The following is a 13,881-nucleotide window of genomic DNA, read 5'->3' as shown; positions in this document are numbered from 1 at the left end:
GTCTTGTAACACTGGGGAACGTTTGTTTTAGAGTTATTTTTAATAAACTCTTATTCTATTGGTTTGGATAATTTTAGTTGATTGAGATGGTGAATTTGGTGATTACGATGGATGTTTACATGATCCCATTTTGAGATTTTATTTCGCTGTGATAAACATGTTTGGTTGAAATATGTGATTATGTTCCTCGGAAAAAGCATGACAAATATATGTTTTATTTTATTTAAGAAGTTGTAGCATCCTTTTTACATGTTTACTCTGAAATTATTTTATTATTCCGCGGGGTTTAGAAGGGTGTTACAGTCTTTCACTGTCAAAAGCTGTCTTTCTAGTCATAAGCTGTTTTTCACAGTTAGAAGCAGTTTGTCACGGTCAAAATCTTTTTTCTCACAATTAGAAGCAATTTTTCACAGACAAACGTTTATTTCTTACAGTTAGAAGTAGTTTTTCACAGTCAGAAGCTTCCCACAGTTAGAAGGAGTTTTATTTGTTTTCTTGGTTTTTATGATTTCCTTTTTTGATTTTATCAAAACTTGATATTTAAAAAATCCAAACAATTTTTTCTAATAGGTCTTATTTTTCTTGTTAATAATTGATATTTATTTCATGAAATACCAAATATATTTGCATTAATATGTCATTTTGTTTAAGTTTTATAGTGATAAAAATATAAAATATATTATGATTAACATGATATTATTTGAGATACTTGTCTTGATGCTTACTTGAGATGTTCACATGCCTACTTAATTCCCCGTTGATGTTGCTTGTGTCTCCAATCTAAAGGAGTGAGATGATATTGACTAACATTGTCAAGGTACTCACCCTCTCGTGTTTACTTATTTAAAATTTTCTTCTATGCTTTGTATTTCTAAAACTTAGCATTCAAAACCTTTGCTTTGCAAATCAAAATTATGCTTTGTACTAAAACTTAGCATTTAAAAACCTTTTTTTTCCACTTTGGCTTTTTCTTTTAAAAATACGTTTTTTAAAGGGAAATACAAATGTTCTGACTTCCCTATTGCACTCAAGGGGTATGTAAGCACAATATGCGATGTCTTGCCGAGCACAATAAAATTCACTTCTCACCTTTCTACTCTTTTCACAAACAAGAATAACGATAATATACTTTAATATACATATTTCAAAGATGTTCCTATAGAGTATTATAGATACATAAGATGTTAATTCCTTCCCTTTGTATAACCAACCCCCGAACCTAAGAACTCTGTTTTGTTTTATTAGTTTTGATTTAAAAACTTTTTTGGATTTTACTTAGTTATTTTCCTATTTCCTTTGGAAATAATAAAGCGCGGTGACGACTTTCGCTGAAATACGAGTTGAGTCAATCAATGGTTTAGTCTCAATTTTTCACCGTTACAAAGATGACTAGCCTTCAGGCAGTGTTTAAATGGTTCAATGAACATTTTCTGATTTGGGTGAGAAATTTTGATGGTCATGTCTTGATAACTAACGATTGAAAATCTAGGTAAACTCTCATGCCATCGCAAGACCACGTCTTTGAACGTTCCTGCCATAAGTTTGAATTTTGAGAATTGGAGGCGCCAACGATTTCCATCTGATTGTTGATTGCAATGATGTCCTCATAAGTATCACTTTTATCGTCGAAAGATGCTAAGGATGGTGACTTGAAGTTTTCAGGGACTTGATCATCCCATATCATCTCTACTAGAGGTCGAGGATCTAGAAGCTTTTTTTCTCCCACCCCATCACACTGGCTCTGAGTTTGTTGGAGTATGTGAACGCTATTTTGCAATGACTCATTTTGTCGTCGTTGCACCTCTACGATCGTCAATAACTGTGTAATGTTTGGAGGAGCGGGCGCATCACTTCTGTTGTGCGATGATTCATACATTATTTATGATGATGTAAGATTAGTGAACCTCAATGAATTTTGTGTGTCCTGGGAAAATTTTACCGAACTCCATGGTGGGCGTCAAATGTTCTTGCAAAAAAATATCGTTTGGATAATCCCCCTGACGCTAGTCAGGTAAGATCGCAAATGTTGGAAAATTTGTTTCTAGTGTACTTCTTTATCAATGTCTTTCTGTCAGATATTTTCAGATACTTCAACATTTGCTTCAGTGTTTCTTATATAACCTTCATTTCAAAGCTCTGATTCATTCAACAATGAGCCATAATGAGTTGTCTCTACGTTTCTCGTGATTAAATGTTCAAGATAACGTCTGTTGTCTTAATAATTGCCACTAATCATGAGCAGTAACAGATCAAACATCAACTTCGTAACCTCTTCATGCGAGCTCTTGGACTGCCTCTTTACCGTCACAGTGAGTTATCAACCCGACAAACCTACTTCTATCATGGTGTGGCTCTTGTGATCTAGACGTGAACCTTCATGACCCCGATTATTAATCTGGCATACCAGTTTCTATCATAGTTTTTCTAATCGTATGAATTTTTGTATCTATAAACTATCATCTCATTCGAACTAAAGGAGATATCTCGACTAATTTAAAAATTTAAAACCGAAAACTTTTAATAATAACCATTAAATTTGAATTAATTAATGACTGAGATTTACCTCATATTTTAAATACATTTTATATATATATATATATATATATATATATATATATATATATATATATATATATATATATATATATATATATATATATATATATATATATATATATATATTTTCACAAACATATTACTAATTTCACCATCCAAAAAGATGGTAAAGAAGGGCCAATGCTTGATTAAAGAAAGAATAATGACAATCACTTATAAAACCAAAGAGGTAAAACAGAAAAAAGGACAAATTTTTATGGCTAAATTATCCGAGGGATGCCGGCATTCATTATTGTTGAGAAATTAGGATGCTTAAATCAGAAGCCAAGCCATTTGATTTAATGCCTTGGAAAGAAACTACAATCAACAAGAGTTTCTGTCTTTTATTACGTGGGCCACATTATTTATGATTCTAGAGTGTTCCATGAAGCACTGTACAAGTGGCCTAGATTCCAAGATCTAAACTTTGCTTGATTTGTACACACATCACCCCAATACGTAATCTGTAACTGTAAGCGTTTATCATTACGGTCCCAAATAATAATGCATCCTTCACGTGAACGGTAATGCACAAGCACAACTGTTGCTCTAATTGCTATATCGGGCTAAAAGGAAAAAATGCAATGAGTTTCTTACAGCATCAGTTTTAGCTAATAGGAACTCCATTTCATCAGTCTCACAACATACCTGTACCAAACTCTTTTTTTTCCGGCAAGGTATACTCAAGAGTGATACTCCACGTTAATATTATAACATACTGAGTGTCACCATATGCAGATTTCGGTTGTCAGACATGATTTAATGAACTCTTAACAAGAACATTTTAAACAGGTAAATGTATGTGAACAATTCGTAGCATAGTCTGATTTTGCATAAATATATTCCCATCCTGCATGACAAACTTCAACTTCAAATGTTCCTTTCCATTCTCGGCCCTTACAACCCAACAATTTCTCATAATGATCATATAAACTACAGAAAATGTCAATAAAATGTACAGTAGAATAAAAACTCAATGGGGCTTCTTTATCATGTGCTTTGTAACATTTTAAAACCAACTATTAGAAACTTCTTGGATAAGTTTCTTCTTTTAACAGTTTAACAACTCTTCTCAGAATCTACAACAGATTTCAACTGTCTCAAGACATGAACACGTCGTTCTCGAGGTTTTTAATGAATAGCATTTTAAAAAACTTCTACACTTCTCAAATGAAAAGATGTTCTAGTTACCTTCTAAAAAATCTCAATTCTTCGAATTAAAAATGACAATAATTCTAATTAAGCTACAGGTGCCACACTTTGTGTAAGAATCTCATTCAATATATAAACCATAATCAACAACATTTGTGCAAACAGAGGCAGAGCTATTCTTTGCCACAAAACCAGCCAACAAGAACCTTAAAATCATGTATATAACTAACTTTCCACGTGCACAGTGTCTATGTTAGATCTATTTGATAACGCCTCGTTCACCCATTGTGGAAGTGGTGCACGCACCATAAGACGAACCCCAGTAACAGGATGATCAAACGACAACGTTTCAGCATGAAGGTGATGACCATCATGAACTCTCCCATTCCATTCATAAACACCTTCATATTTCACATCCCCAATTATCGAAATCCCTAAATATTGACAATGCAATCGAATCTGATGCGTTCTTCCACTCCGAGGATAAGCTCTTATTACTATCTCATTCCGATCATCACCACCGTCGATTTTCACCGCCTTTTCTTCAACAACAACCACACCACTCCCTTCAAACTCCGACTCCCAAACCTCCGTATAACTCCCTTTTCCGTTTACAGATAAAACCTCAAAAGAAGTTTCCATTTCACGTACACTCGATCCACCCGGTAATCCACGTCCGGCGTCGGAAAAGGCGTAAACTCTCCACGCGCCGAATTTTGACCTACCGTGACCGGATCTAACGGTTATCGTTTCCCAATTAGGTTTAACGCCGGTGCAGAGAGCGATGTAGGTTTTCTTGACTTTGTGATCGGTGAAGGCTTTGACGAGATTTGAAGCTACTTTGTGTGATTTTGTAATAAGCATAACGCCGCTTGTGTCGCGGTCGAGTCGGTTAGCGAGATGAAGCTCCGGCGGTGCGGTTTTTTGTGATTGAAGGGAGGAGAGAACGCTGTCGCAGTAGATTCCTTGGGGTTTGTTGACGGCGAGGAGCCATTCGTCTTCGTAGATGGTGTGGGTTTTTGAGAGGGAGAAGAGGTCTGAGTTTGATGAAGCGATTGTGGCTCTGTTTAGTTCGATTTCTTTTGAGATTGCGGGGAGTGGAGGGGATAGTGGTGTGGGGTAAGTCTCTGTGAGTGTGGGGGTGTTTATGGAAATGTTGGATTGTTTGCTCTGGGGTGATATTGACATGGCTACGGCGGCGGGTGAGGTTGGTGTGGGTGGCAGCTTGCACGGGTTTCTGAAATGGTGGTAGTGGTTGTGGTGGATATAGGATCCGGATCCGGATCCCATCCATATTGTTTGCTTCAGCATGGTCCGAGCATGCTCTGAGCGGGCCAAGTTTATTTATCCCTATATTGTTAGTTTGTGGCTTGCTACCTTCATAATATCATTTTCACCCCACCCTACCTCCTTTTGTCTTTACCAAAATTATAAATCTTGTTCAAGAAATAGTTAGGCATAATCACAATAACAATTATTTGAGCACACATAAATAATACATGATTTAAATATTTTTTTAAAAATTTATTATATTATATTATTTATTTTTTATTCTAATTGATTTTAAAAAAAATGTAGTAAAATTTTAAATTTATTTAAAATTTTAAAGCTATGTTTAGACTTTAGATTGATGGAATATAATAGTGTGAAGCGGAATGAAAATATAATAGAACAAAATCGAAATAAAATATAAATTTCATTTCATGTTTAGTTATTTTATTAATGTCATTTCATTATATACACCCCAAACAATTAAATTATATTACTTACCATTTGAATACTTTTACGAATGGATTCTTTCTAATTAATTTTTTTGAAGAAATTATTTTTAAAACTCTTTCATTACACTTACCCAAAGTCATCCACATACCCAAGCAGTTATTTTTACAAAATTTAACTTTTAAAATACAAACGTCCTATTCTATTGAATATTGATGCCATTTATAATAAAGCATACGTAACATAACTCTAATACATTTTTCATTGTTTTTTATGCATTTATTCCAAAATAACAATGAAAAAAAAAATTTAGAAGGATTTATCAACTATTACCAATACTAATTTTATTCGCTTTGATGGATGAGGTAATAAAGAATATTATAGAAAATATATCATTTTTCTCTTTGGTTGAACTTTCAACCGAGAAAAAAAGTTACACTTATCATGGCTTGATCCTCAATAACAATATTATTGTTTTTTCTTAAAAATCTTTTACTTTACCTCTCTGTTAAAATAATATTCGAGGTGTGTATTTTTCGTTTCAAACTAAAAAATACAAATTTGCTGATAAATTATAAATCTCTTTCACTATCATCATGCACTTGAATACAAGTTTTGTTGCACACTCGTGTGTTTTTCAAGTTCTATAATTTTGCATGTATTTATTTATGGTATAAAAATAACAAATGTTAGATGAATAAAATATTGTAAGCAATTACAAGATAAGAGCTTGTGTAAGGAATAAACCTTAAATTTAATTTTTTTTTATTCTTGCAATTCATCTCAGACATTATTTTCACACTTCTTTAAGTTTGTAATTCAGTGTTTTCAATCAAATTGTTTTAATTATTATTGTTTTCCTTTTAGTGTTTTGCATCCAAGATATATCTTGTGTTGACAATATATTGATCGTTATTTTATAAATGGACGACAAAGATTCATTTATAGACAAAATTGAGTTACTTTTTTCCTTAGATTTTTATGACTACTAAGATAATATGTTATTTAGTTTTTAAATAAAAAATAAAATTAAATAAGGAAATTTCTTGTCGGTGCATAAATCAACTGAGATAACAGGTTAATTATATATTTATATTGCGAAATAATTGATGAGCGGTTTTATTTTTGAAAAAGGAAGTTATGTATTGTTATCTTTTTCAATTTTTTTACCACTCATTAATTTTTTTATGAGTTGGAATATCTTATTACCTTTTTACTATCTTGAAAATTTGGCTTTGAATATTAATGTCAAGCTTTATGATCCATTTATTGAGTGTTTACCGGTGATTTTAGTAAACAAATTACGAGTTTTAGTTTACTTGCAGGATCAAACTCGAAAAATCCTAAAGGATAATATGTGTGAAATGTTTGAGAAAATATGATAGTGTTAAACTATATTTTCTTGAGATTTCCACTAAAGTCAACTTTGAACTTTTCAAAGGATCAATCCAAAAACCTTTCACAACAACTTGACATTTTGAACATAATCAACCCAAAAAAATTTTCACACACAACGACCTTTTTTCTCGGGCTCAATTTAAAACATAAACCAAAGTTTTACATAAGTTCAATTCAATAATCTTTACTAGAGTTTTTTAGAGGTTTAGCTCAATAAACATCACCAAAGCTTTTTACATGTTCAACTCAATAACCTTTACCCAAACTTTTAAAGGTTAAGATTGCAACCTTCGAAACTATTACAAATAAATCATAAGAAATTATGTTGTTGAATATAACTTTCAACATAACACCAATACACTAACTTTCGGAAAGAATTTTTCACTCTTATGATTCTAAGACAATTTTAGTGAAAAAACGAATTTACAAAAGAATGAGTGAATTAATCTGATTTGTGATCAATTTTGGCATCAAGTGATGCTATACTCCTCTCGATCGCAGTTGCGGTATTGAATCGTGATCTTCCCTATTAAATTTGTAATATTTTTTTTGTATAATTATAAATGAAGCCAAATTCTCCACAAAAAATTTAACACTATTACATGTTAAAACGAAATTCAAATTCAATACCTCTAATTAAATTGAAAGAGATCTCTTTCTTATCCAAATACTTTTAGATTCCATGTAATATTTTAGATTGAGGCAAATGTATTTTATTATTCATGAGCATTAAAAAAATCAAATAAAATCCAAAAAATAAAAATAAAATATAATAATAATAACTCCCAGCTGTGCAAGGATCATATTGATTTGCTTCCGCCATCGTCTTCGTCCCTCCTCTCCAGTATTAGGGTTTTCTGAATCCCAATTTCCTCAGACTAACACTGAACCCCATTAATACGACCACTATTCATCGCGTTTTCGAATCCTACATTTCTCTCTACCCAACCATACAAACAAATATCCGAACTCTTCAATATTTTCCCCTCATCGGTTACGCCCGAAATCAAACATACTTGAACAGTGACTGCGATAATTCATGGCTTCTTCTTCGGTAATCACTCCCGAAGATGTTTTGGAATCGCTCATGAACGATGGTACAATTGATGCTCTTAGATTGAAGATCATCAACCAGCTTAAAGCCAATGTAGTTTCTACTCTCCCATTTTTTTTTCTAGATTCCGAGTTCCAATACCATTTTTTTTTTTTGTAAATTACAGTATTATAAGTTGTTAAATGTCTGCAGAGTTTATCTAATTTGTGTTGTTTTTTGTTTTGTGGCAGGAGGAACTCAAGAGTACTACGATAAAGATGGCTGAACAGAGTAAGGTTCTCAACACTCCCGGTGCTGAGAAACAGACTAAAAGAGAGCTTTTTGACGCGCTTCGTCAAGAACTCGAGTATGTGATAAATTAGCTTACTTTTTATGTTCAATTAAATGTTGCATGTTGTTGTTGTGATATTGCTCTACTCTATTTAGCACCGATTAGTTTTGATTTGGTTGTGCGGTGTGCCACACAATATTGATACAGTGTGGTCTAGAAGAAAGATATATGAACACAACTTATACCAGGCTGAAAGTAGAGAAAAAAGTTGTGTTATTCATTATATCTGTTCGGTAATCTATTCATCATAAGAAGAAAAAACTCTTCCCATAAAAGAAGAGAGGAAAAATTATACTGTAATGTGTTTGCTGTCTCAGCCATTCATCCCATCGTATGAGTATATGAAAATATAGATGAAATTACGTACTTAGGATAAATCTAAATACAATGTTTATTGTAGTACAGTGATTCTCCATGTTGACTAATTTTCCATGCTTGATCATGCTTGACATATTTCTCTGGCCAAGTAATGTCTTGGCCGGTCATATCAAAGATTGTTTACTTTTTTATTTATAACGTTTAATGTTAGTATTTTTTTTTTTTTTTGAGGACGGGGATCAAACCCTATACTGTGTTCAATTCCATGGAGTGATATTTTAATATTAAGGTAGTAAACTTGCTATTATTTCTTGACATTAAATGGCATACAATGAAAATAAAAAATAATAATTCACCAGGAATTGATTTTGCGACAGGTTTTGCACATGAATCGGCTTAATCGCCACGCTAACGAAAACAATTCTAATGTGAATGACCAGTAAATATTTATAAATATACTCAACTGATAGGATAACATAACATTCAACAGTTGGATTATTTGGATATATGAATTTAATTTTTACGGAGTAACTCAATCAAAACTTACTCTTAACGTAAGTTGATCCTCACTATCTGGAGTCTCCCCGTAAGATCTAACTTGATATCTATGCGGTCGTTTTGTCACCTGCTTTAAAACGTTACTGCTGATGTGGAGCAAGTTTGTTTCTGATTTCCAAATTGATGTAGGATAACAAGGTCTGGGATTACAATTTAGTCCTTAGAATATTGGGTTAAAAAGATATGTGCAAAAGAATGATCTAAAAGCCAGCATGTGAAAACTTGGTTCTCCAAAAATGAAAAAGTATTAGTGACGCTGACGCGTGTTGCGTATGTGTATCCAATAGGTATTCATTTTCTGGTTTTCCCTGACACGGCTCAACTACAGCTTTGATACGGTTTAGCAATCCAAGACATTATTGGTACCCGGATACAGCACACCCAGTTTGGGGAGCTGTTCTCTTTATTCTTTCCATTAACATATCTAGGCTGTGCTGTACCTTGTATCTCTTAGAGCCTAGCCAGATGAATGCTTAGAAATCCCTTTATTTTACACAAATTTTATCTATATTCTTTTACAGCCATTAAACCTCTTTATATGAAATAATGTGACTAGAGACTCTAACTAAATACAAATCAAATCCAGTAAAATAGGCTTAATCTTAATAACCATAGATAAATGGCAAAAGAGGACGAACAGTTAACTTGCTGCATATATGATTATAATTAAGATGTAAGATAAGCCATATTCCAGTCCTCCAAAGGTATATGGGTCCTTGTTTTGGTTCTTTGAATAATTTTGCCACAAATTTATTGTTATCATAATAAAGAGTGTCATAAAAGTCATTATTCTATGTAAAGATCACGGGATTGAAGAACTTAATTAATGTAAATTATTTTTGGGTGGAAAACGTTGAATTTTTTTGTGGCGAGTTTCATTTCACTTTCATTGATTGATGGTTTTCATTGATGTCCAAATTCTTTTGAAGACCTTGGTGATGACATTTATATCTTTACTATGGACTGAAATAGGGGTTTAGTCTGTAGTTGCTGCCTTATATTGGTTTTGCATGCGGGAAAGTAGAATCTACTTGTTTGTATGTGTTTAACGCTTCTATAAGCAGGCCTCCTTGGTAATTATACAGATACAGTAGTGCCTCTTAATTTTTGTGGCCAGTGCCTAGTGAACCTCTTGAAATGAATTATAATAAAATATACGTGCACTACAAGGTAAATCTGTTTAATCTTGTACTTTGTTTTTTTGGATCATTGTCTTGAACTATACTTGATAAGTCTGCATTGAAAGTCTGGACCATTGGCCACATGGTCACCAAAAAAACGAGTGCATTGCATAAAGTTATTCTATTGTAATGTTTTCAGCTTTTTTAATGTCTATATGGTTTTGTTTCTTACTCGATGCTTTATGTGGGTTGGGGATCGTAGAAGAATTGGTTGAAGTTTTTAGTCCTGATTAAATTTAATGGTCACTTCTTAGTTTTGGCTGGAATTCTGGTTTCCTGGTTTTTTCTGATAAAATGTCCATTTCATGCAGAACTTCTGTACTAGAGAAAGCTTCAAAATCAGTTTGGGATTTAATTTTAGACAACAATGGCTTGGGAAAGGAGATAAGTGAGACTGTTGAAAGAGTGTTTTGCCGATTGAGCGGTCAGGAACCTCCTTTGTTTCCGCTTCTAAATGGAGAACCACAACCTGAAAAGGAGGCTGACAGCAGAAAAGAAAAAGGTAAAGGAAAGCAGAAAGAAAATGAAAATACGAGTTTGATTACTCCTCCATCAAAGAAAAGAAGCTTTGGAGAATTAAATTTGGATGGTGCAGATGAAACTGCCACCAGGTCCTCTGATCCTGCAGCAATATCAGAAGTTTCTGGCAAATCGCCTTTATCGATTTCAAAGACTTGATTAGTGAGTTCAACAAGTTTATGTAGTGGAAGTAATCACATCTGGTAAATATATTGTAGAACTTGTAGGGCTTCACTGGATTTCAAAAGAATTGTTCCAGCCACAGAAGCCGTGTATTATGCCCTGAACACCGTAATGCCTTACATATAATTTAGGAGTTTTTAAACGATGAAACTTTATCAAAGTCTGCTGTTGAATCACCAAATTTTCATCGTTAAACTTGAGAAAGCTAGGAGATTGTGGATTGTGATTTGAGTGTTGCTGTTCATGCTATGAAAAATATTAGCAACACCTTTTAAACATAATTATTGTTTGGGGAATTCCGGAGTGTAGGTGGTGCACAATAGATTTCAAAAAAGTTTCAATATAATTTTAATCTTTAAATTTTTTTCTTGTCTTTCGTATTCTTCAAAACTAATGTCTCTTAATTGCATTGATGGCACTGTTTGGTTTGCTACATGGTAAATATGTATCCAGCTGATGTTTTCTTCTGAATAGAAAAATCTGCAAATCTGCTTAATGAGTAGAAAAGACATGAACTAATGCTTAGTTAGTTGGATAGCCACCAGAGTCAAACTCCAATACAAATTATTTTGAAATCTCTTTGCCATGCTATTGGTAGACCAAGCTCAGAAGTATGCTTTCAAGAAACAACAGACCAATATTCTTGGAGAGATAAAAAATAACGGCTCCATTGTGGTCTACTCTAAAGATGCAAGTTGCCAAGCAACCTTAGAGCTTCATCTCTATTCAGCTTCACATTCCCTAAATAAGGGCACAGCCAAAAAGTTCCTTGGTAAGGATCAAGATCTATGTGGCTTAAAATGCACTCATTCAGGGTCTCAAATTTAAAGAGGTATAAAACCTCAAGCCTTTGTTTAACAGGTTGCCACATATCACTAGCATCAAGTTATAATTCCAATCTAGCAGCTCAAAATCTTACACTCTTTTATTCATTTACAACTTATCTCAATCTATCTGAAAAAAATACAAAAAATGACACTTAATATGGAACAGAGTGAGTTTCATAAGTAATCAGGTGTACATGGACCAATCAAACTGTGTGCTTGTATTGGTGTTGTAATCAAAACTTGCTTCAACTGATTGTCCAAAATTTGGACAAAACACACTGTCACTATCAATCATACGTGTTGTGTTGAATTCATTTTCTGGGAAATCGTAGCCTCTTATCGACATGTTATTGATGTGGCTTGGCAATTCATATTTTAATCCAGCTGGTCCATTTGGGTGTGCTTGTATGCAACTTGCATGTGGGGAAGACTCCATTGAAAGTGAAGTGTCATACTCATAATGAAACCCTTGACTCCAAGAGGTTGACATCATTGGATCTTGATGCATATGATTGTTGATTGCCTCATCTGTAGCATATGATGTTTTTTAAGGTTATTAACTCTACTTAAAATGTTGTGATGAGCACACATGCATTATATATATTTTTTTAAATAAAGTTTATTGAAATTGTTGTTACCTGAAGTTGATGAAGTTGGGTTGTTATAATTAGTAATTTGAGGCATATAGCCAAACATTTGAACTTGTTGGTCCATGTTTTCTGAATCATCATGACAGAAACTAAGCTGTGTTGTCCTCTTGTCTAAATGTGAATCAAAATAAATAGAATGTGAAGTAGGAAAGGGTCTCTGGCTCAATTCGAACAATCGATTATCACATTGCAAGAGCTTTGCGTAGTATTGGTCAAGAACTCCAGGAGGGAATTGAAGATAGTGCCTCCTGAGTAGAAATATTCGCCATCAACGACAAAATAAATCATATCTATATTTGTGAAAGTTTTGTTTTCATGCAAAATAAAAAGAAGAAATTGTTATTTACCGGTATTTAGAAGCTTGGCCACGAGTGAAGTCATGAGATAAGGTCCACACAGTATGCTTTCCGGGCTTTGGTTCAATCTCTCGAAAGAAAGATGGTTCTTTGTCAAGCTGTGAAAGTTAGCATTTCATACACTGTTAATGTAAATTCTCTCGAGTGTTTATATCGGTAAATAAATAAAATAATCACCTCAATTTCTAGAATACCGGGCGAATTATCCTCGATAATAGCTCGAATGGCTGAAATATTTCGCCACTGTATTTCAATCTTGTCCTTTAAACCATCACGCATTATCTCCCAAACAAGTTTTCGTTTAGCATAATAAAACTTAGCTACCAAATCCGCGGGATATTTAGCTTCGATCTGCATGCACATTATATAACATGAGAGAGATATTTTACCATACAATAAAATCACAAAAGTTATAGTACCTTGAAAAATCCGATCATGAGCATATATATTGGAAAATGAACAGCTTTCAACTTCTCAGCTTTCTTGGTTTCATGTTGACATGAAGTTTCAGTAACAGCATTTGTATTTTGTTCTGTGTATGGAAGCATCTCAGGTGTCAATGTGAGTTTTAGCCCGAGTGGTAGCGGATACTTGGATAACTCTCTCAAGTTCAGATGTGCATCATCATTGTTGGATTCTGAGGGAGTTATGTTCCAGTCATACCAGTTACTGTAATTCATATTAATTATAGGACCTTTTTCAAGTGTAGATACAAAAAGTAGAGACTATGAGTTTTATGGTGGGTTTTACAATGACATAGACTATTTATAAAGATTGATATCATATGAAATTGGGGTGACTCTGTATGTTTGTGTTTGTGTGCATATATATTATACGAATGTGTATTAATTAAGCTTTTTTTAGAAAAGGCGCATGCACTAACTTGATTGTTATAAAGATAAAAGCCAATTTGAGATAAAACTTCTATAGTAGAAGCTTCTTATCCTCTTACACTGTACAATTTCCAACTTGGTATCCTTAAAAAGTTTAACAAAAATATATATATATATATAATAAAGTACATGAACTAAAGCATATAC

The 13,881-nt window shown here is 33.3% G+C and overlaps 4 protein-coding genes across 4 annotated transcripts; 1 reads left to right on the top strand and 3 right to left on the bottom strand.

The window, feature by feature from the left end:
- Window positions 1–2,895: 2,895 nt before the first annotated feature.
- On the bottom strand, window positions 2,896–5,148 carry LOC131615885 (RNA pseudouridine synthase 1-like). Its single transcript, XM_058887066.1, has one exon. The coding sequence runs from the start codon at window positions 5,056–5,058 to the stop codon at window positions 3,973–3,975; it is 1,086 nt and encodes a 361-aa protein (XP_058743049.1). The 5' UTR covers window positions 5,059–5,148; the 3' UTR covers window positions 2,896–3,972.
- A 2,506-nt stretch (window positions 5,149–7,654) lies between these two features.
- On the top strand, window positions 7,655–11,372 carry LOC131644046 (uncharacterized). Its single transcript, XM_058914435.1, has 3 exons — window positions 7,655–8,011; window positions 8,149–8,264; window positions 10,618–11,372. Exons 1-3 carry the CDS (start codon window positions 7,904–7,906, stop codon window positions 10,982–10,984), a joined length of 591 nt encoding a protein of 196 aa, XP_058770418.1. The 5' UTR covers window positions 7,655–7,903; the 3' UTR covers window positions 10,985–11,372.
- Window positions 11,373–11,600: 228 nt separating this feature from the next.
- Window positions 11,601–12,935, bottom strand: LOC131644048 (uncharacterized). Its single transcript, XM_058914437.1, has 3 exons — window positions 12,833–12,935; window positions 12,474–12,733; window positions 11,601–12,363 (listed from the first exon to the last, which is right to left on the bottom strand). Exons 2-3 carry the CDS (start codon window positions 12,547–12,549, stop codon window positions 12,020–12,022), a joined length of 420 nt encoding a protein of 139 aa, XP_058770420.1. The 5' UTR covers window positions 12,550–12,733; window positions 12,833–12,935; the 3' UTR covers window positions 11,601–12,019.
- On the bottom strand, window positions 12,932–13,572 carry LOC131644047 (uncharacterized). The gene is made up of 2 exons (XM_058914436.1): window positions 13,261–13,572; window positions 12,932–13,192 (listed from the first exon to the last, which is right to left on the bottom strand). Exons 1-2 carry the CDS (start codon window positions 13,519–13,521, stop codon window positions 12,935–12,937), a joined length of 519 nt encoding a protein of 172 aa, XP_058770419.1. The 5' UTR covers window positions 13,522–13,572; the 3' UTR covers window positions 12,932–12,934.
- Between the last annotated feature and the right edge of the window lie 309 nt (window positions 13,573–13,881).

This window comes from Vicia villosa, linkage group LG1 (assembly GCF_029867415.1).
Source record: "Vicia villosa cultivar HV-30 ecotype Madison, WI linkage group LG1, Vvil1.0, whole genome shotgun sequence".
Taxonomy (NCBI): domain Eukaryota; kingdom Viridiplantae; phylum Streptophyta; class Magnoliopsida; order Fabales; family Fabaceae; genus Vicia; species Vicia villosa.
The sequence above is the reverse complement of the archived record's forward strand: the minus strand, read 5'-3'. Positions and strand labels throughout refer to the sequence as shown.